The sequence below is a fragment of the Rhinolophus sinicus genome, linkage group LG03 (assembly GCF_036562045.2).
Source record: "Rhinolophus sinicus isolate RSC01 linkage group LG03, ASM3656204v1, whole genome shotgun sequence".
NCBI classification, from domain to species: domain Eukaryota; kingdom Metazoa; phylum Chordata; class Mammalia; order Chiroptera; family Rhinolophidae; genus Rhinolophus; species Rhinolophus sinicus.
In genome coordinates this window covers 147,343,344-147,365,299 of record NC_133753.1, presented here as the reverse complement: position 1 = coordinate 147,365,299, position 21,956 = coordinate 147,343,344, and the positions used below count along the sequence as shown (strand labels likewise).

Below are 21,956 nucleotides of genomic sequence, written 5' to 3'. Positions count from 1 at the left end.
ACATCACGACCAAGTGGGGTTCATCCCAGGGGCACAACATCCCAAGTTCAACATATGCAAATCCAATAATGTGATACACCACATAAACAAAATGAAGGACAAAAATCATATGATTATATCAATTGATGCAGAAAAAGCATTTGACAAGATACAACATCCATTTGATTAAAACACTTAATAAAATGGGTATAGAAGGAAAATACCTTAACATAATAAAGGCCATATATGACAAACCCTCAGCTACTATCATAATTAATGATGAAAAACTGCAGGCCTTTGCTCTATGTTCAGGAACACGACAAGGCTGTACCCTATCACCTCTGCTTTTCAACATAGTGTTGGAAGTCCTTGCCAGAGCAATCAGGCAAGAGAAAGAAATAAAAGGCATCCAAATTGGGAATGAAAAAGTTAAATCGTCACTTTTTGCAGGTGACATGATGATATATATATATATATACCGTGTTTCCCCGAAAATAAGGCTTAGCGGAACAATCAGCTCTAATGCATCTTTTGGAGAAACAAATTCGTATATAAGACCGGGTCTTATATTATAGTAAAATAAGACTGGATCTTATATACTAATTTGTTTCTCCAAAAGATGCATTAGAGCTGATTGTCCAGCTAGGTCTTATTTTCAGGGAAACATGGTAGAAAACCCTAAAGACTCTTCCAAAAAGCTATCAGAAACAAGAAACAAATAAAGTTGCCGTTACAAAATAAATATACGAAAGGCCATTGCATTCCTATATACTAACAATGAAATCTCAGAAAAAGAAATAAAAAAACAAATTCATTTTGTAATTGCAAGAAAAAGAATAAAATACCTAGGAATAAACTTAACCAAGGATGTGAAAGACTTATATACTGAAAACTATAAGACATTTTTAAAAGAAATTGAAGAAGACAAAACGAAATGGAAAGACATTCCGTATTCATGGATTGGAAGAATCAACATAATTAAAATGGCCACATTAACCTAAGCAACATACAGAGTTAATGCAATCCCCATCAAAATCCCAATGGCAATTTTAAAAAAGAAATAGAACCAAAAATCATCAGATTTGTATGAAACCACAAAAGACCCCGAATTGCCAAAGCAATCTTAAGAAAAAAAACCAATACTAGAGGTATCACACTCCCTGACTTCAGCTTGTACTACAGGGCAACAATAATCAAAACAGCATGGTATTGGCAGAAAGACAGACACACAGACCAATGGAATAGAATTGAGAACCCAGAAATAAACCCACATAAAAATGGACAGATAATTTTTGACAAAGAAGCCAAAAACATACAATGGGGAAAAGATAGCCTCTTCAATAAATGGTGCTGGGAGAACTGGAAAGCCACGTGCAAAAGAATGAAACTAGACTGCTGTCACAGTGTACCAAAATTAACTAAAAATGGATCAATCACCTAAACATAAGACCTGAAACAATAAAATGCATAGAAGAAACTATAGGTACTAAACTTATGGACCTTGGGTTCAAAGAGCATTTTATGAATTTGACCTCATAGGCATGGGAAGTAAAAGCTAAAATAAATGAATGGGACTATATCAAACTAAAAAGCTTCTGCACAGACAAAAGAACCATCGACAAAATAAAAAGGCAACCAACTGAATGGGAAAAGATTTTTGCAAACAATGCCTCAGATAAGGGGCTAATATCCAAAAATATATAAAGAACTCATACAACTCAACAACAACAAAAAACAAACAATCCAATTTAAAAATGGGCAGAGGACCTGAAAAGACATTTCTCCAAAGAGGACATACAAATAGCCAATAGACATACTAAAAAATGTTCAACATCAGTAATCATCAGAGAAATGCAAATAAAAACCACAGTGAGATATAAGTTCACACGGGTTAGAATGGCTATCATCAACAAGACGAATAGTAACAAGTGTTGGAGAGGCTGTGGAGAAAAAGGAACCCTCATACACTGTTGGTGGGAATGCAGATTGGTGCAGCTACCTTGGGAGGCAGTGTGGAGGTACCTCAAAAAATTAAGAATAAAATTATCATATGACCCATCAATCCCTCTCCTGGGTATCCACCCATAAAGGTCTGAAAACATTTGTCTGTAAAGATACATGTGCTCCACTGTTTACTGCAGCTTTATTTATGGTGGTCAAGATATGGAAACAATGAAACTGTCCTTTAATAGATGAATGGATAAAGAAGTTGTGGTATATATACACAACGGAATATTACTCAGCCACAAGAAAAGATGAAATAGTACCATTTGCAACAACATGGATGATCTTGAGATTATTATGCTGAGCGAAATAAATCAGACAAAAAAAGTCGAGAACCATATGATTTCAATGATACGTGGAATATAAAACTGAAAACACCAAAAGAACAAGACAAACGAAGAAACAAAAATTCATAGACACAGACAATAGTTCAATGGTTACCAGAGGGTAAGGGGGGAGGGGGCTGATAGAAGAGGGTAAAGAGGATCCAATACATAGTGATGGAAAGAGAACTGACTCTGGGTGGTGAACACACATGTGATATATAGATGATGTGTTACAGAATTGTACATCTGCAATGTATGTAACTTTACTAACAATTGACACCCCAATAAACTTTAATTTAAAAAATATATATATAGTTAGGATTACATTGATCCCATTTTCAAGGGATCTTATTACATTCTCATTTACCCTTTCTTCAAACTGCAATGTTTCCCTTACTTAAGCTACGACATGTTATTTTTTAAGCATATGTATGTGCCCACACGTGTGCGTGTGCACGTGTACACACACACACACACACACACACACACACAATTTCTTCTGGCCGATACATTTAATTTTCTTAGGCTCTGCTCTCTGATTTTATTTTGCAAGTATTCTTCCATATCATGTGTTAATTAAGTTATTGTCCCTTCTTCTACCTATCCCCAGAAAAATTTCCAATCCATTTCAAACTGCTATTAAAAAAAGTGAACACTTGTAGAAACTTTGGCTCTGCCTGTAATTGGAAGAAAATAAAACTGACATTATTCTAAGCCGTTTGGAAGTGAATTTTGAATGGATTTCTCACAGGGTGCCAATAACAAGTTTTACAGAGTGTCATTTTGACTCTGCCATCCACCCGAAAGAACAAACTGCCAGTCCTGGTTTTCCTAGGGGGTAAAGTGAGCTAGAACTCAGGCCCACAACTGAGATGATACTGAACACTGTGGTTGTCAGATTAGCTACCCCGTGAAGGGTGTGGAATCTTTAACTGGAAATAAGGTTCATGAGGTTAGAAAGCTTCAGGTTGAAAAGACTTCTCTGATAGTTTATTAAGCATGACATAATCAGATCTTCCCTTCTCTGATATGTTTTTTTTCAAACTTGAAAATACAAATGTTGCATTTCTTAATGTAAAATGTAGAATTTATTTAGGTGAGTTCCTTCTAAGAAAACAAACCATATGCTCCTCTCTACCCAAACCTTTAAAACAACTCCAAGGCACAATATTTTTGTTCTACTGATTAAATGGGTGACTAATTACAAAAGGGATGACAAGAACTTCACATTTCAGTTTTAAAAAGGCTTCTAAATTAAAGGTAAATTATGCATTTTGAGGAAGATGCATATGAGTTTTACTAGGTAATCTTCAATTGAGCAAGGAGTAATTTTAAAACTCTTCATTTGGAGATTTGAGCTCATTTTCCCACTGAACTAGTGCCATCGAAGTACAGTTGACAGTGTGAGTTCCTAGCCTTGTCCACAAAACATAATATAAAGAGGAGGAAGATATTTAGTATCTGTACAGTGCTTCATAGCCCTTAGTATACATTCACACTTGATTCTCAACAATTTATGAACTAGAGAGTGAATGAACTACAAGCTCTATTTTAGAGCTAAGAAAACAAAGGCTAAGAGAAATCAAGTAACAAGTTGCCACAATTTGTTAGTAGAACCAGGCTTTCTGATTCTCAATTCAGTACTCTTTACTTTACATATAAAATGCATAAAATAGAGTACATTTACAATAAAAAAAATAGAAAAAGAATTGAAGTACTGTGTTTCTCTGAAAATAAGACGTAGCCGGACAATCAGCTCTAATGCGTCTTTTGGAGCAAAAATTAATATAAGACCTGGTTTTACTTTACTATAAGACTGGGTATAATATAATATAATATAATATAATATAATATAATATAATATAATATAATATAATATAATTAATATAATATGATATACTATAATACAGGGGCTAATATAATATAATTAATATAATATGATATAATATAAGACCAGGTCTTATATTAATTTTTGCCCCAGAAGATGTGTTAGAGCAGATTGTCTGGCTAGGTCTTATTTTGGGGCAAATACGGTAGTACTAAAGAACATTTAAAAATTTAGTAAAAAAAAATTAAAAAATATGTAATACTGATGCTTGACAAAGTACAGGTGTAATTGGGGAACTAGGGCGATATACGTAGCTGGAGACCTAAGAGAGATTTTGAACAAAATTGCTAAGCAGTAGTGGTCAAGATTATCTTTTGATTCACAAATAAGGATAAGTAGAAAATGAACAGGATGGAAAGGGACAAACCCAGAAAACAAGAGAAAAAGGAGGAGAGAGTTTCTTGAGGTGGTTGGACATGTGTTAGAAATGGAATAAGTTGGGGAAAATGGAGTTAGTGACAATGTCCATAACTTGGAGTAAAAGACTGAAATAAATAATTAGGCTGTGAGTGGAAAGAGGTAGGGAGAAAAATAATCAAGGGGAGGAGAAGGACCTTACACATGATGCTGCTGATTAGAGAAAAAGTGACTGTAGTGTAGTGGAGATGCACCAGACACCAGTGGGTACCATGACGCAAACACCCTGGTTAGAACCCAGAGCCAAGGAACCTGCAGCAGAGGCAGTGCAGGAAAGCTGCTTAGGAACTCACTCGAAGGCTGATGCACCTAGTTATTTCTAGTGCATTGTTAAGTGGCATGTTTATTACTTGGGAATAATTCTTATGTTAATTGAAATGTATTTGAACTTTGCTTTGTAAAAGTTTTTCTTTATTGTATTTGTTTGGTCTCCTTAGTTACACTGGGATTCTTGAGGACAGAGTCCGTATCTTGTTTATTTTTGGATTTTCAGAGCCCAGAACAATGTGTTGGCACATTATTGTTTACTGAATGAAGGAACTCCTGCCTAAGTATAAACCACTCGAGGGCAAAGATTATGTTTGTATTTAAAGAAGTCTTTTGTATCTCCCCATAGTGCACAAGACAATACCTGGTACACAAAAGTATACAATGGGTGGCCAATTAATGCTTACAAAATAAGCAATACATCATTAAGCAAGAGAATGTTATAGCAGTAGGCACAGTGTAATGGGAAACTTGTCTGTGGGAATAGAAATGGGAAAAGAAGCCTAGAAAGAGCATCAATAGACCGGATATGAGGGCAGATTAGAAGATGGTATTTAATTTGTCCTATGACACTATTTAAAAATTTTAAAGTGCTTTATAAATTACAAAGTATTCTCCCATATAGAATTCTGTTACAAAGTTATGGGTTATAGTGGAAATTTTAGCAATTTTATGGGTTGTTAGTGGAAATTTTAGGATGATCCACCATTGTATAATGAAGAATCATCTTTAGATACTAGACTACACTACTCAAACATAATATTAGACATTTTACTGGTGACGACAAAGCACAATTCAGCTAATATCAATCAGTAGATACCTAAGATAGCTGATACAATTGTGGTTATCTGACTTGTAGAGGAGCTTCCCAGAGAAAAGGCTCTAATGGAATTGTACACTGACTCTGATTTTGAAAACAGCCTTTTTTTGAAGGCTTACCTAATATTATTTCTCACAGAGGTAAGCTAGTGCCCGTTATGCACATTTATCTATTTTCAAAAAACAACCTTCCTGATTGTTCCTAGACAGACATGCAAAGTGTACGTAGAACTTGTATGGCCAGGCAGCCAAGCAATGTAGATTTAATGTCAGAATGCTAATTAAATTCTCTCTCTTTTTATTTTTTAGCTTGAAGTCTTAATTTGAAAGTTTTTTTTTTAAGGCCAATCTTTTTAAATTTTCTTTGGCATTAGGAATTTTACATTATTGTACATTGTACACGAATATAAATTAGAAGTAGAATTAAAACTAAACTCATTCTTTAATGAATTTCTGTATTTTTTTATACAGTCTTCTAAGAGAGTCATTCCAGCAGTAGTTAATAATTAGTTATTACCAGCTATTCTAAATATATTTTTGACCCATAGAGAACTATTTTAAATTCATCATGACCTAAAAAGTATTTAGGTGCATGTCTTCAAAAAATATAAGGCATCTTAGCGAAGAATTAATTTTAGATATTCAAACTATTGAAAACTCAGGCACATGCTATGGGAAGGTTCACTTTCCTGCCTGTATTAATATAATTTTTCTCTAATTACTTTCTTGCTCTATTTTGGGGAACTAAAAGATTGAGGATATCAGCATTGCCTAATGAAGGTTTGAAAGACAAATGAGATACATAAATGAAATGCCATTATAACATATAATGATCACTTTTCCAAATTTACCTCTTCTCATGTGCTCTGAACTCCTTTACATTTTAAAAGGTTCTTCAAACTATGTCAGGTTGCTTTACAAATATGTAACATCAGAACATGATTAAATTGGCTATTACTTGGGTATCAATTAATCAATCATGCATAGGACATCCTGTAAAGGAACTTTAGCATGTTTAGGAACATTCTTAAAAGACTCATTTTACCCTTTCCCAAAGATTATATACATTAGTATTTTAAACTTCCAGTTAATTATATGTGGTCTTCCACTTTCAAACTCTTGTTCAAGAAAAAAATTATTAAGGTTATTCTAATAATTTTAATGAGAGTTCTATGTGGAATAAAATACAGACAAAAAAACAACACAGAGAATACACAGTACTTACCTTGGAAATACTGTCCATATCTCCTGAGCCTGAAACAAAACACGCAAAGAAAGCACTTATTAGGTCATGACTTCATTTATAAATTAAGTACTCCTTTAACATAAATAATGCAGTATACTGTATGTATTTTCCAATGTACAGATCCTGAATTTTTTCATCTTAAAAAATTACTTTTCTTTTACACTGTGTCATAAATATCACCTGATAGCAAATGCAGTAGAGTTGCACTTCTAGTTCCCAATCATCTTTTTTTTTCACTAATGGCAGAATGAAGAAAACTATTGTCATAAATTCTTGAAAGTAAAATATTAAAGATTATTCTAAATTTAAATTTTTGAAATGTGTGTGTGTGTGTGTGTGTGTGTGTGTGTATATATATATATATATATATATGGTGATGTTCACTATAGAAATAAGCCACATGCCAAGCATATGTGAAACTCTTCTGCAAATTCTATTCTAGTGAATAATACAATGAAATTCGTCTATGTCCAAATGTCATCTTTTTGAGAACAATTTTACAAAATAAAAGATTGGAAAGTGAATTATTTTGCAATAAATTGGAAAATACAATTCTAGAACAGTACTGCCCAGTAGAACTTTGTGTGATTACAGAACTGTTGTTTCTCTGTGCTGTCCGTTCTGGTAGCCATTAGCTTTGTGTGCCTCTGTGCACTTGCTATGTGGTAGTGTGACTGAGGAACTGAACTTTAAATGTTATTTATTTTTTAAATGAATAACATTTAGTCACATATGGCTAGTGGTTACCAAAACTGGACAGTGCAAATTAAGACTCTGAAATCTAGGCAAAATAAGTATGAATCCTTAAAAGCACAAAAGTCTTTCAATGTGTTGCAAATAGTTTCTTGATTATTGAGGTTATACAGCTTTTCAAAGTATCAGAGGGTAGCATTCCTGACTTTGGTGGCATTATGAAATCTGTATATAACCTAAATTACTCATGGGCATAGTTTTTCCAACCTAAGCAAAAGGTGGTCCCTTTTCAAAAGACAAAAAAATTATCACAAACCTCAATCCCCATTTTCAACTCCTAAATTAGTTTATGATAATGCTATTTAAACATATGTAAACATAAAATAAATGTCTCTCTCCGTCTCTCTCTTTTTTTTTTTTTGGTTTTGTGTTTGGCCTGACCTAGTCTACTTTGTACCATTTGTCTCTGTTTCTTGCTATTATGAAACTTTTGTTTCACCTTGCAGATATTTGGCTTCATTTGACAAGACATCATTTACGAAGTACGCTTTTAATCATTAGTCACACCACTTGAAATCAGCTTTATCATAAACACAATGTGGTCAGTGTTCTCACTTAAGAGAATCATTCAGATTATCCAAAATGTAATACCGATTTTATTTTAAAATAGAGACTAACATTAAAATACAGAAGACAGTTCAGAAATTCTTGCAAAGAATTAAAGTTCCTCAGAAACTGTATCTATAGACCTTTGGAGACAAAGAAATCAGTTGGGAGGATTCTGTAGTCCTCCAGGCAAGGTGTGTATGACACGTGTTCAAAGCAGCGATGTCTCCTTTTACCATAAAACATTAGATTTTGATAGGTTAAAGTAAATACCTGTGCATATGAGCTAGGCTAGAACAAATCTCACTTTTTTTTTTCAAGTGGTTTCCAGTCATCATAACCAGTACACTGTAGATTAAAACTATCGGTGTGAGGTAAAAGTTGAAGCATTTCAAAATGAGTTCCTATTATATACAGAAGAACTTGGCAAACCATAATATCCACTATGTAGAATTAAGGTTTCATTTTGAATTTATTTCTAAACATCAGGTTTAATATCCTTACCTAAAGAGCCATTCATGTGATGTGACTCCATTCCTCCCAAGCCACCCATGGGTCCATCTGACCCTGGGCCCATTGGAAACTATTTTAAAAATAAAGAAAAGGACTATGATCACATTGAAAACAATAGTTTATATCAATGTTACAATATCTGTCTTTAACATTCTAAGACAATTCCACAACTTGTTTTCATTTTCAAGTTATGGAGATTATTTTCTTAGGTTTTTTTTCAGCCTTATAGTAATAGATTTTCTAACTGGACGGCCCTGCCTCTCTCATCCCATACTTTCTGTGTTCTGGATCTGTAGGCTAATCTTCATTCATGGGCAAATTTTTCTTCTTCAGATACGCTCAACTAGGAAGCACATACATTGCAGAGCAAATGAGAAGCATTTTCTTTTATGCTATTGACAAATTATTATAAATAGGAAATGATTCTTAAGATGCTGCTAAAGGTATTGGCTTATTAATAAGAATGATTCAACATTATTATGCCACCATTAATATTTTTTAGCACTCTTTGTTCAAATAGAAACAAATAATTTCATCTTATAGGTTAAATACATTTAGCTGCTTGGGGATAGCTGAATATAGCTAATTTTCTTGGCAGTCTCAACTATGGGAGTTCAATGACAATCAGACATTCTACAGCAGTTCTATTTAAGATGTTAAAAAGTAGAGGTATTATTTTATTTTCCAGTGAAATTCTACATTAGAAGCCTGGTAAATGCAGCTGTGAACAGATGTGCTGTGGTAGTGCTGGTGGTGGACAGCTCATGGCCTGTCCAGTAAGTCTTTCCCTCATCTCCCTGGAATACTTCCGAGGAAACCAGGACCCCAGTTTGAAGACAAGTGATTCATAATTATCTAATGTTTACAGTTAAGAAAGCTACTGAAAATTCCTGCTCTTAGAATTTCCCATTCCTGAGCATTATTTCCATGTTGTATGGTACAGAATATTGAAGTTGGTGTGTGCATGTATTTATGTGTGTAGGTGGGGTAACAGTGGTTACTAATCATACAAGCTTTTGGAAGAAAAACAGTTTCCCTCAGCAGACAACCAACTCTGTGTGGAAATAAGATGGTTTTCCATCAACTATGATCATACAAACCACAGGCTTATATTACATTTTCCCAGGATAATGCCAATTCTGTTGCCTAAAATTTTATTGTGTAAAAGCACATGAATTGATTTTTCAGCAAACAACTTGGAATATGTCTGACTTAAATGACAGGTCAAAGAAATTAACTTTGAACTTGTTGTTAGTTTTTCACAAAAGTATAGTTTAGATCTGGGCTGAGAAACTGGTGTCTGTGAGACCAAATGCCTGTGAACTTTTTTACTTTGGTCCTTTTATCTGGCCCCCACAGTGTTTTAAAATATACTAAGACTACAGGTATGTATGCCTGAAGCACATAAAACTCCAGTTCTAGCCCTCAGCAGGTATTTGCTTTTACTACCTCTGGTTGAGATGAATGACATTTGAAAAAGTGACATGTTCACCTTCTACTTTTCTTGGATCTCTTATCTTTGTATGGAGTTAGAGAACCAGAGTAGAACATACTTGTATGATGTCAGCTTAGCTGACCACAGAAATGTCTTCAGTTCCATATACTCTTGGTTTTCTCCTTTGCTCTCTCCCTTTCAAATATCAAGTTTTAGGATATGAAATTGCAGTATGAAGACCTTTTCGATTTTCTTGCTGCATTTCTGAAATGAACATTATTACCATATTCGGCACTCTTTAAGATCTTTGTGAAAACAAATTTTAGACATCCATGATAGGAAATTGTTTCTTTTTCAAAAAACAATTTATGTGCTGTATAAAGACAATAGCAATAATTTGAAGGCAGTGCTGCTTAACAGAAATAATATGCAGGCCACAGATGTGAACTTATGTAAGTAAATTTAAATTCTACTTTGTTCTAAAAAAGTAAAAAACGTGAAGTTAATTTTAATAATGTATTTTATTTATCTTACATATCAAAATTATCATTTCAGTATATGGTGACAGATAGCAGTCAAGTTTCATTCTTTTGCACGTGGCTTTCCAATTTTCCCAGCACCATTTATTAAAGAGGCTTTCTTTTCTCCACTGTATGTTTTTGGCTCCTTTTTTGAAAATTATCTGCCAATATACATGTGCATTTATTTCTGAGTTTTCAATTCTATTCCATTGGTCTATGTGTCTGTTTTTCTCCCAATACCATGCTGTTTTGATTATTGTCACTTTGTAGGATAAGCTGAAGACGGGAAGGGTGATACCTCTAGCCTTGTTCTTTTTTCTTGGGAGTGCTGTGGCTATTCAGGGTCTTTTGTGGCTCCATACAAATCTGATGTTTTTTATTCTATTTCTTGAAAAAATGTCATTGGGATTTTGATGGGGATTGCATTAAATCTGTATATTGCTTTGAGTAATATGGCCATTTTGACTATGTTGATTCTTCTACTCCGAACTGACTCTGGGTGGTGAGCACACAATGTGTATAGAAATGTACACTTGAAACCTATGTAGTTTTACTAACCATTGTCACCCCAATAAAGTTAATAAAAAATTATTGTTTCAACATGTCAATATATAAATTTTAATGAGATATTTTACATTATTTTTTTCATGCGAAGTCCTCAAAATCCAGTGTGTATTTTATACTTACAGCACATCTCAATTTGGACAAGCCACATATCAAGTACCATACCATATCGGACAGATTTAAAGTTTCCTTTTGTTGTTTTTACTTCTAGGAAACTTAATTATAATAATTATTTTAGTCTCAGTTTTCAGTGTGCTTATGAAAATTCTTTAATGTCTTCTGATTTCTCTTTAATTTAAACTACTCTATATATATAAACTATACTCTGTTATAAATGTTTGTTGTTAACATGTAGGTTTTATGTCATAGATAAATAAAACATAATTTTCCTGTAAGCTTTTGTGGAAAACTCATTCACATATGCTTTATAAAAATACCCAAATTCTTTCCGTAGAATGGCCTCAGTTCCATATTTAAACTCCAAATTTCAAAAATCTAAATAAAAATTAGCATATCCAGCTTCCTAATTTATTTTCAATTTTTCAGGATAAAAAAGTAAACAACTACAATGAAGAAATTAATGATGCTAAAAATGAGGTTAACATAAATGATTATAAACTACCTGTCATTTTCAAATAGCCACTATTAATTATTAAGTACTTGGGATAAAATAAGACTACACAGCAACATTATATTATTGATAAAGTTCAGTTGTACATTTAAATTCTATTGATATGAAATCTTTTGTTATATATGGTACGCATTATGTTTTTTTTAAACCCAGAACATAGAAAGAATTTGAGCTTTTTGATATCCAATAAGCTCCTGGATTGTAAAATATACAGCTTAAACAATATGGAATGCACTTAAAGCTGGAGTCTTCAAATACATTCCAAAAATTTTTTAAAAGTCATATTTACATTAGGCCTGTTAGGTCCAGGAGGTACTGCATTCATTAAAGTATACATGTTGTCTCCAGAGTTGGTTGAATCTGAAACAAAATATTACTTAATTAACATCTTTCTTTATAATCTACACCCAAGTCATCACAAAGTAGTAACTGAAGAGGCTCTGGACACATATACATATTAATAGCTGCTGCACTTGAAACAGTCATTAGTAATGTTCAGAAATGAACAAATATCTATCTATAAGTCATTTTCTGACCCAGAATCATCATTCTGAGGTCATAAATTAGAAATATTTATCTAATATGTTAGGAGTAATCACTTGAATAATTTAAGTCAAAATAAATGACTTAACAATCTAAAAAGTTACAGTAAAGTTTTTCTTTTTAAAAAATCATGGATATTTTATGACTTCTCTCAATAACATATATATATATAGATATATATATATCTATATATATATAAAATCTCTTAAAATTCAGATTCAGTAGCTTTTCAGTTTTTATTGATTCCTTAGGCTTCTTTATACCAATTTTTTAAAAAAACAGTTTATTTAGCTAGTAATTAGTAAAAGCTGGTGGAATATCTGAATTAATTCTAACAGAGAGTAGAATAAAACTATAAAATTGGATTTAAAAATTCTCTTAATTGAAGTAAAAGCTTCCTCCAGCACAACTTTTGATAACTGTTTTTACTCATTATATTCTTGATTCATTATAATACAAATAACTGTAGTGTATATCAATATAAATATATGTAACATTTTACAATATTTAAAAAAATTTATGTGTCACATCTATTAGCTAACTCTACTTAAGTCTCTAAATATTTATATGTATTTTTATAATGTATAACCTAGAGTATACAGTTGAAAATTTTACATTTAGGAAATATTAATTATTAAACATTTTCTATTTTCCACAATTACAGTTTTCTTAAATACAATGTAATGGCCTCTCTATTTTGAAAAAAGATGTGTTACAAATTTTTTGTACTGATTCAAGGTAGAAGATAAAAATCAATTGCTTTCTCGTGACAATAATTACAGGGTGGGAAATCAGCAATGACTTTTCCTCTTATTTTGTGATTACTTATTAGACATTAATAAGTTTATCAATTTAGTGTGTGCCACTTACACTCTAGGTTAGCTATCATTTATTGGTTGTTTGTAAACAGTGATCCATAAATCTAATATTATCGTTCACTTCTGGATTAATATATCACACCACTAAAAAAATTGATGTGCCCACCTCAGGTTGACCCCTATTTATTAATACTAAATAAAGTCACAATCTACATTTGTGCCCTTAACTATTTTTACATTCTTATGCACTCTGTAGTCCTGTCAACCCAGAGTATTTCTTTCCCACATATGATCAACCTTTTCCATTTCCATGTTTGTTCTTTCTTCCACCAAGCATCTTTTACCCAATTTTCACCTACTGAAATTCTACTCATTATTCAAGGCACATTAAAAATGCTATGAAGCTTTCTTTCTGACATTTCCAAGTGCATGAGTTTCCCCGACCACTGAATTCTGCTTTGCATTATAGTTAGTATTTTATTTGTATTATTCTTCCCTCCTGCTTCCAATTAGGCTATAAGTTCATCAAGAGAAAGAAAGGGACCATGTCAAATTCATGTTGTGTACTTTAGACAATAAATACCTGCTAATTTAACTAACGGAATAAATTCTATACCATAAAAACTTATTTTTCAGAAAATCTTAGATTGGTTTTTAAACATAGAATACCTTTAAATTGTTTTCACCTTTATTAGCCTTACTAATTTTACTTACTAATTTCAGTAATTAATTTGAAAGGAAAATGGGCCATATGTTTTTAATATGGAGAAATAAATAGAAATTTTTTGTTTTTTAAGACCAATCAAGAATATAATTTCATCTGGAAAAAAAACAAACATTGAATGGAATAAAGCTGGTATTTTCTAGGAAATGTCTGAACTTTTATATACAGAGAAATATTTTACAATAAAGTAGATCTTCTGGCATTTAGTTTTTTTTGGGGGGGATGTTGTCTTCATGTTAGAAGAACGACTGTGACAAAGAACAAGTAGATAAAGGAGTACGCAAAAAGTATACAAAGATGTACTGGTGTTAATTTCTGGCTTGAAAGGAAGAAGTGATTGGATTACTTATCACCTGTAAACTCCAGTGTTTCTCCAAAAAATTTCTTTTAGTATTGCAGTGAAGTGTTTATTAATTACATACTACCTTTATAAATAAACTACCAAATAGGAATGGCAAATATAGGCAAGATATTCAATTCACATAATTCTGTCTTCAATGAATTCAGTGTCACTTCAATGAAAATGCTCTGAGGACAGAGATCTATGAAATATTTATGATATATTTCAAAGAGTGGTGGAGCAAAGTAAAATGTTGCATTAATTACCAAATTTATGCTTTTTCTAAAAAGATTTAAAACTTAAAAATTATTATTGGTATAATTAATGATATTTAATTTCAAGCTTCCATATACCTTAGATTTCAACAAACCATTAAGAGCATGACTTTAACAGTAGAAAATAATTAAGAACTCTTTCTAATTATAAAAATTTCCCATCTATTTCATTACCCGAAAGTTATCACTGATAAAGTCTTGGCCTGTATATTTTCTACTTTCTAGATTTCTGTCTTATATATATTTTAAAATAAATTGCAATAATATCGTATTGAATTGTGAACATTTATTCTCCGTGTCATTATAAATCCTTTGATAATAATTTTAATATCCACATTATATTGTGTAAGAATTAATTCATTAATTTCACTAAAATAAGACTTGGTATAAAGGTTGTGTTTATTGTTTCACTATTGACTATAACAAATGAGCATCCCTCTACATAAATCTTGGATTGTGTCTCTAATTGTTTGCAGTAGTAGGATAATGGAGTCCAGAGGTATGAACTTTTTCATGGTTCTTGATACATTTTTCCAGAGCACTTTCCAGGAGGCTGTGCCAATGTAAACTGCCACCATTAGAATTTTCAAGACACAACACATTTAATAGTCTGTATTAAAGTCTCAAAAAGAAAGAAAGATAGGATAAAGATACTTAAAATAATTATATTAAATGATTATAGGAATATTGAAATAATTTAATTTAGAGGATTAAAAGAAAAACATTCCATACTGCATAGGGGATTTATTAGCTAACTAATAAATACTTATAGATATGTAGGGTAAATAATATTGTAAGCATATCTACATCTATCTTTGCAAGATAATAGATTTGCTATGTTAAACCTAATAGATCCATATAGTTCATGTGTTACTCATGCAGAATTTTTCTAAGTTGTGAGATCTGGATCTTTTCTAGTCTCAAGGAATCTCTTAGTCAGATAAATTATTGGGCAATTCATACAGGTCAACACAATTTGCATCCAAAGTATATGTTATGTTTATAACAGGAATTTTCTAAATGCTTAAAGTAATAGGACAATAGTTATTTAAAACACTATTTCTTCCTACTTGCTACCTCTACTTTTGTATCCATCAATAAGACAATGAATACTACTAAGTTTCAGAACAATTTCTCAATTTTTTTACTTGATTTTAATAATCAAATGACAATGTGGCTAGTTTGATTACAATACCTGCTGGACTAGGCATGATGGGTGTTCCTGGTGGCCCTCCACCTCCTGGAGGACCCTAAATAATTACACAAAATTTCAGTAAAAGTAATCCAATTTCTAACATTTCATTAAACAATATTAAGGAAAAACAGAAGAAAAGTTAGACTTATCTGTATAATGATCCAATTTTAAATTAACAGAGGGAACATATTTTGTCCGTAATTTATTTTCTTTAAATGTATAATCATTTCAATCTTATGCAAAACATAAATTAGCTTAAAAATGTTGAGACTGTATTGACAAGTTTCCCAAAACAATGAGCCTGTAACACTGATTTATTATTCATGGCTTAATCACATCAGGTATAAGGAGGTTAAAGAGAAATCATTTCATAGGGCCTTTACAAATCCATAAAACAGAAATAACTCATGTTCATTTGTGATTTAGGTTACTGTAATTTGCTTATATTTTGTATCAGTGGCTTTTATAGAGAACTAAACACCAAAAGATATTTATATATTTAAAAAAATGCATTGATTCTATTTCTTTCTTCTATCAGTATCAATTGCAAAATTTCTGGAGCATTGTACTTCCATCTATCACATCAATTAGAAATGAGAGGCAGTCTTGACTAATGCTGTGGGTTACTAAGGCTGCAGCTACAGAATCACCCTGAAATGGAGTTAGGTAATTCTAACTTTAATTCAGTAATTTCAGGCAATCAAAATGAATAATTCAGACAATGGGCTTTAGAATTTTTCAGATGTACAATAATCAAAATAACTATTAAGTGTCTAAATTTTCACAGCATTTTGAGTGCATATACACAGGCCACTGATTTTTGCAAATGATATATGTATTTTCTATCTAATAAGCAACTTCAATTTTCACTCCAATAAACATCTATGATTTCATAAAACTATAGTCAGGTTTATTCTTAAGGGACTTTAAGAAAAACTAGGTTTTACCAAAATTTTCTTTCATTTTTGTTTCATAGAAAATGTGAAGAAAAAAAAAGACTTTCTTTGTATACCTAAGGGTGCATTGAGCACTGAGTTCACAGGTCCAAAGCAGCGTGTGCTTTTCACTATGTTCATAAAACACTATCTTCATGGAGGTGAAAATGCTCATTGATCTTTAGCACTTACTTTTTCCTACTCCAGTTTGCCACCACCTCTGAAAATTTCTGTAGGAAAGATTTTCCTTTTTACCATTTCATCCTTGCTTTTCTGTTAGGCAGTTCCCCTTAAATATTATAATAAATTATCCTCTATGATGGCCTTCGGGGTGTAGCAAGAATTATAACGTAATGATGGTTAAAAGGTGATTTGTAAATTCAAGAGCTCTTATAAAACCTACTAATTTGACTTCAGGTGTAAATGAATTATTGAAAAAATTTTAATATGTACTAAATAATACGAAAAAGAAGTGTTTTCAGTTGCTAAGAATGAAAAAAATAACTTAAAAAAATCCCCCCAAATTATGCTGCTCTCTGATTCTCTTGGTAGCTGGGTGAATTTAATGTCTTCTCAGACTCTGTGTGTGGCGAGTGGGGAAAGGCGGGTGTAGATTATTCTCCTGAAGAACTGCAAATTCAAGCATATCATTGTGTAACGGGATGGCTTTCTTCATGATTGGACAGAGCGTATTGTACTGGTTTACAGAAACATATGCAGAAATAAGACACAGCACTCAGGCAATCTTGGCCAGATTGATAACTGTTTCACTGATGAACATCAACATATGTATTGAGGGTGGCAGACAAAACAACTCCATACACATCAGATGTTCACTTCTTGGCCAATACACAGGGGCTCTTTTTAACATCTGGACAACTACTTCATTGCCCAAATAAAACGTAACATCAATTCTTATGAATAAACAAACCCAAATGTACTTACTACATAATTCCCAGGAGACGCTGAGGAATATGGTATCTGGAACATGAACAGGACAAAAAAAACAGATATTTTGATTTGTGTAGCAGTATGGAAAATGACCTAAAATGATTCCATTTTCTAACATTCATCAAGCTTTCAAATGTATCACAAAGGATAGTAAAGGATAAAGGCATTTATATCTGTCTGAGTGCTAGAAAACTGAATAAATGCAATTACTAGCTTGAATTTACAAAAAAAAAAAAGTGACTTTAGTAAGAAGAATTTAGGCAGAATTACTGCTTCAAGTTATATTGGTTTTAGGCCAGTTGTACTCACTGCTTGATACTAATGACATTTATTCTGTAATTAGAAAGATATATATTTGTGCAGCTTAAAACCAGAAACCAGAGTTTTTCAAATTAGTAGCCTTACAGATGCAAATTCTAATTTATGTGCATTCTGGGATGTATTTTTTTTTAAAGACAAGTTTCAGCCTAGTAATTCATGCAGTATGGGTCAGTATTTGATATATAGACCTCATCTTTCCTCCTTTAGTTTCTAATTAGCTACAAGAAAATAATGTAACAAATGCAAAAGATTTTGTTAATGTTAAGTCTCCAAAGACTACTAATTTGTGAGGATCAGATACAGGTAACAAATTCCCTTTTTCCCTTCAAATCAAGCTCTTAACCAAGCTCCTTTCTAAAGAATTGAAGGCATTTAGACAACATTGCTATAATATTAAAAAAATAAAAACTGGAAAACAGATATTGAAAATAAACCCTTGAGTGTGGATATGACTAGAGAAAGTTAAATCCAAATATTTTCTCTCTTCACACAAGTTCACTAGCTCACTTGCATGAAGATTCTGCACATCCAGAAGTATTTTAGTCTTACTGTGAAAAAAAGCCAATAAATGACTATCTTCCTGGAGTCAGGCTGCCAGGGCCAGAAGAGGACCTTAAGAGCAGGGAAAAGATGATAGAGCCAGTACCCAAAACCTTCCTTTCACCCCTACACCTTCCATACAATTAAACACAAACATAATATGAAACCATAAAGTAAGCAGGAGGAAGTGCAATGAAGTGATTTTCCATTTGTAAATAATTCTTTGATTGATTGGGGAAATAGTTAATATCATTTGAAAGTTTTCTTCTCATTGTTTGGTGTCCTTGCTTGGCCTTCTGCACAGACCACATGTTCTGGGGCCCGTGGCTGGTCTGCCCTGAGTAACTCAGCACTGAAGACAGCCATTGCCAGAGTTCCAGCATCACTAGTGAAGAGGCTCACTTCTACAATGAGTATGGGCCAATACACATTTACTCAACTGGGGGAACGATACAACTTTGCTCTGTTGGGCCCCCTTTGAGTTCACGATCTACCATCCATCTTCCGCTTATGTTAAACACGCCCTCTCCAAATGACCAACTTCCCTACTGGCGCCAATTGCTATCTCTCTGTAACTTTAGCACTTGGTTCATGTTCATCCGCCTCTCTCTACTGCCTACCATCATTTTTAAGCAACTTCAAGATATGCTCTAACCACCCTTTAGATCTTTGGAATTTACACTTCACTGCCTTTCTTTCTTTTACAATATACACTCCTCTCTTCCATTTATGAGTATGACCACATCCTGAACTCTTTACAGGGAGATGTAAACAACTCCCTTGCCTGACATCTCTCTTATCCCTCATGACACTTGCAAAAATTATTTTAGATTTCACCCAGAATCTTCTCCCATCACAATTCTTCCATGTTTACTAAATCCATTATTTATCTACAGGTTTCCTACTAAATTGCCTCTTCCCCTTCCCATACCACTCTCAGAATTTTATTTCTCTAGTATCTTAAATTCATTATCTTAAAGCCTGCTTTATTGATTTCTGCCTCCTCAATCACTCTCTAGCTACCTTTTCTCTTTTAAAGCAGGAATTTCCTGGAGAGAAACAAAAAACAAGGTTGACAAGGTCCAAAATATAATGTTCTCCAGTCAACCTGGTAGCATTTTGGCTCAGCCTTTATGGAAGCCCTGAAACATTCTAGTAGTGTGCCGGTAAATCCAGCAAACTCAGGGGGAAAAGCCCAGTTTATAGCCAATTTCTATGGTGTAAATATTCCCACACAGCAGATTTCAAGCTACCAATGATTTAACAATCAGCTCACAGATTCCTCAATATTTAACAACTGACTTTCATGAGCTGGCTCTCATGATGATTATACCACAATGAGTTTGTACTTTGCCCTTTTGTCATACATTAAAGATATCAAATTATTGCTATGCCTTCATCTTCAGCTCGATACTCCATTATTTATAAATTTAAATGTTTACCCATTCATCTCAGGTAGAAGAAAAAAATCTTTCTGTTTATTTCTAAAGCTAGCCCTTCCCGATCATCCCATTTTTCCTAAGTTCTTGCTCCTTTTATATTTTCACTTTCTCCCTCTTGATGGCTCCTTCAAACACAGTTAAAAATAACAAACATTTTAAATTACTTAAAACATTTATCTCAGTAGACATTGAGGCAGATGTGCTGAACAGAAATTTAGAAATATAGGTCTAGGACTTATTAGCGGTCAGGACTAGAGATACAATTTCAGTTGAATACACTTCCATTTTGTGCTGAGCAAAGTACTTGATCTAGGATTCAATGAGATTTTGTGACAGTTTAAGCCACATGAAAACATTAAAATGAAAAAAAAAAATTCCAGGATTGGAATTAGAGAATATTACTGGTTGAGAAAGGGTAGACAGTGTGACTGGAGTAAAGTCAGGAGAAAACATCCTATAAAAATCAAGCAAGTCAGACTTTTAAGAAGCAGGACGTAGGTGCAGTTTGGCTAGGAAATGCCTAAACTGGGCTTATTCTTCAGATCTGTCAGACTTAAGCCTTTCAACCTTTCTGTGACACATATAAGAATAAATAATAAAAAGGAATACAAATATGAAAAAATAAAGAAACATTATTAAAATGAAGAAAATCAACAAGACATTTAAAACAAAACCAAGGTGACAAATATTTCAGAGGTCACGTATGATGAGGACAGAAAATAAGTCACTGTGTTTGGTTGGTAAGTAGAAGGTCACTAGTAATCTTCCGAATAGGAATTTCATAGGAAATGAAACTGTTGAGAAGTCAGTTCAATAAACCTTGGTTCATTACCTATGTTTCAGGCATTGCGCCACTACAGATAGTAATGAAAAAGATAGGAAGGTTAAGGGATTCATTGTCCAGTAGAATGGTGGTGAGGGAATGAAAGTGTGCGAGATATGGGATGCTGTTTTGAGACTGATGAAGGGTGGAAAGTAGTTTTTTTTTTTTTAATCAGTCTCCCCTCATCTCTAGAGGAGTGGAAGACTAGGGTTTAAGGTTGTCTTAGCATTTTGTTCGTTGGCATACTGTTAGAGGAACATTCCAGTCAATGGAAAGGTACAGACTGAAGACTGGTTTGGAAGAATGAACGAGCAAGATATGAAAAGAAGCAACAAGAGGTAAGGTAGAGAGAATAGATAAAAGGGTTAGCACTGAAAAGAAAGAACATTTCCTTTTCTGAGATTAGAGGAAAGGAAGATGACTGAAGGTCTCACAATACTGGAGGTGAAGGGTAGACTCTGAAGATATTTGAATCTAATGGTCTTTTTTTTTCTCTGTAAAATGTAAAGCCATTTTAGCTGATAGAGAAGAGGCCAAAGATAATGGGAGCAGGAAGGGTAGATGACTAAAGAAAAGTAAAAAAAATAGATTTAAATTACAACATAATGTGTTAAGTATAATTACAGAAAAAGGCATTTAGGCATTGTTGAAGAATTGAAGGTGGTATTCTACAAGTACTTCAAATTTAACATTCCAAAACCAAAACTCACTGTCTACCTGCTTCTAAACCTGCTTCTTCTTCTATGTTCCTACTCAGTTTGTATTATTCCTAGTCTCCCTGATACCTGGATTCAAACATTTGAAATCACCCTCAACTTTTTCCTTTTCTTTATCCCCAAATCCAACAGGTCACCAAGTGTTTTAGATTCTATTTGTGAAATGTATCTGCACCATTCCTTTTACCACCACTGTACATCAGGCTCTGATAACAGTTTATAAGGCCTATAACTATAATCACCTAATTTTGTTTCACTACTGTATCCATTTAAATACAATCTTTCTAAAGGACAACTGAGAACCCCCTTCTGCACAGATGATACATTCCAGATTTCTCAACAGTCAAAGCCCTGTACACATCATATTCACTTTTACTTCGTTCAGCTTTATTGCCCTTTAAGCCAAAATCCCAAGTAATTCCCA

The 21,956-nt window shown here is 32.9% G+C and overlaps 1 protein-coding gene across 7 annotated transcripts in view; it reads right to left on the bottom strand.

Moving 5' to 3' along the window:
* SSBP2 (single stranded DNA binding protein 2) overlaps window positions 1-21,956 on the bottom strand; it is a 272,802-nt gene that overhangs the window by 12,474 nt on the left and 238,372 nt on the right. For all 7 annotated transcript variants that reach the window (XM_019715082.2, XM_019715079.2, XM_074328767.1 and 4 more), the window contains 5 exons: window positions 17,685-17,720; window positions 15,805-15,859; window positions 12,199-12,269; window positions 8,750-8,828; window positions 6,926-6,954 (listed from right to left, as the gene is read on the bottom strand). In XM_019715082.2, the coding sequence (XP_019570641.1) occupies window positions 6,926-6,954; window positions 8,750-8,828; window positions 12,199-12,269; window positions 15,805-15,859; window positions 17,685-17,720 (270 nt within the window). The remainder of the gene's footprint in view (window positions 1-6,925; window positions 6,955-8,749; window positions 8,829-12,198; window positions 12,270-15,804; window positions 15,860-17,684; window positions 17,721-21,956) is intronic.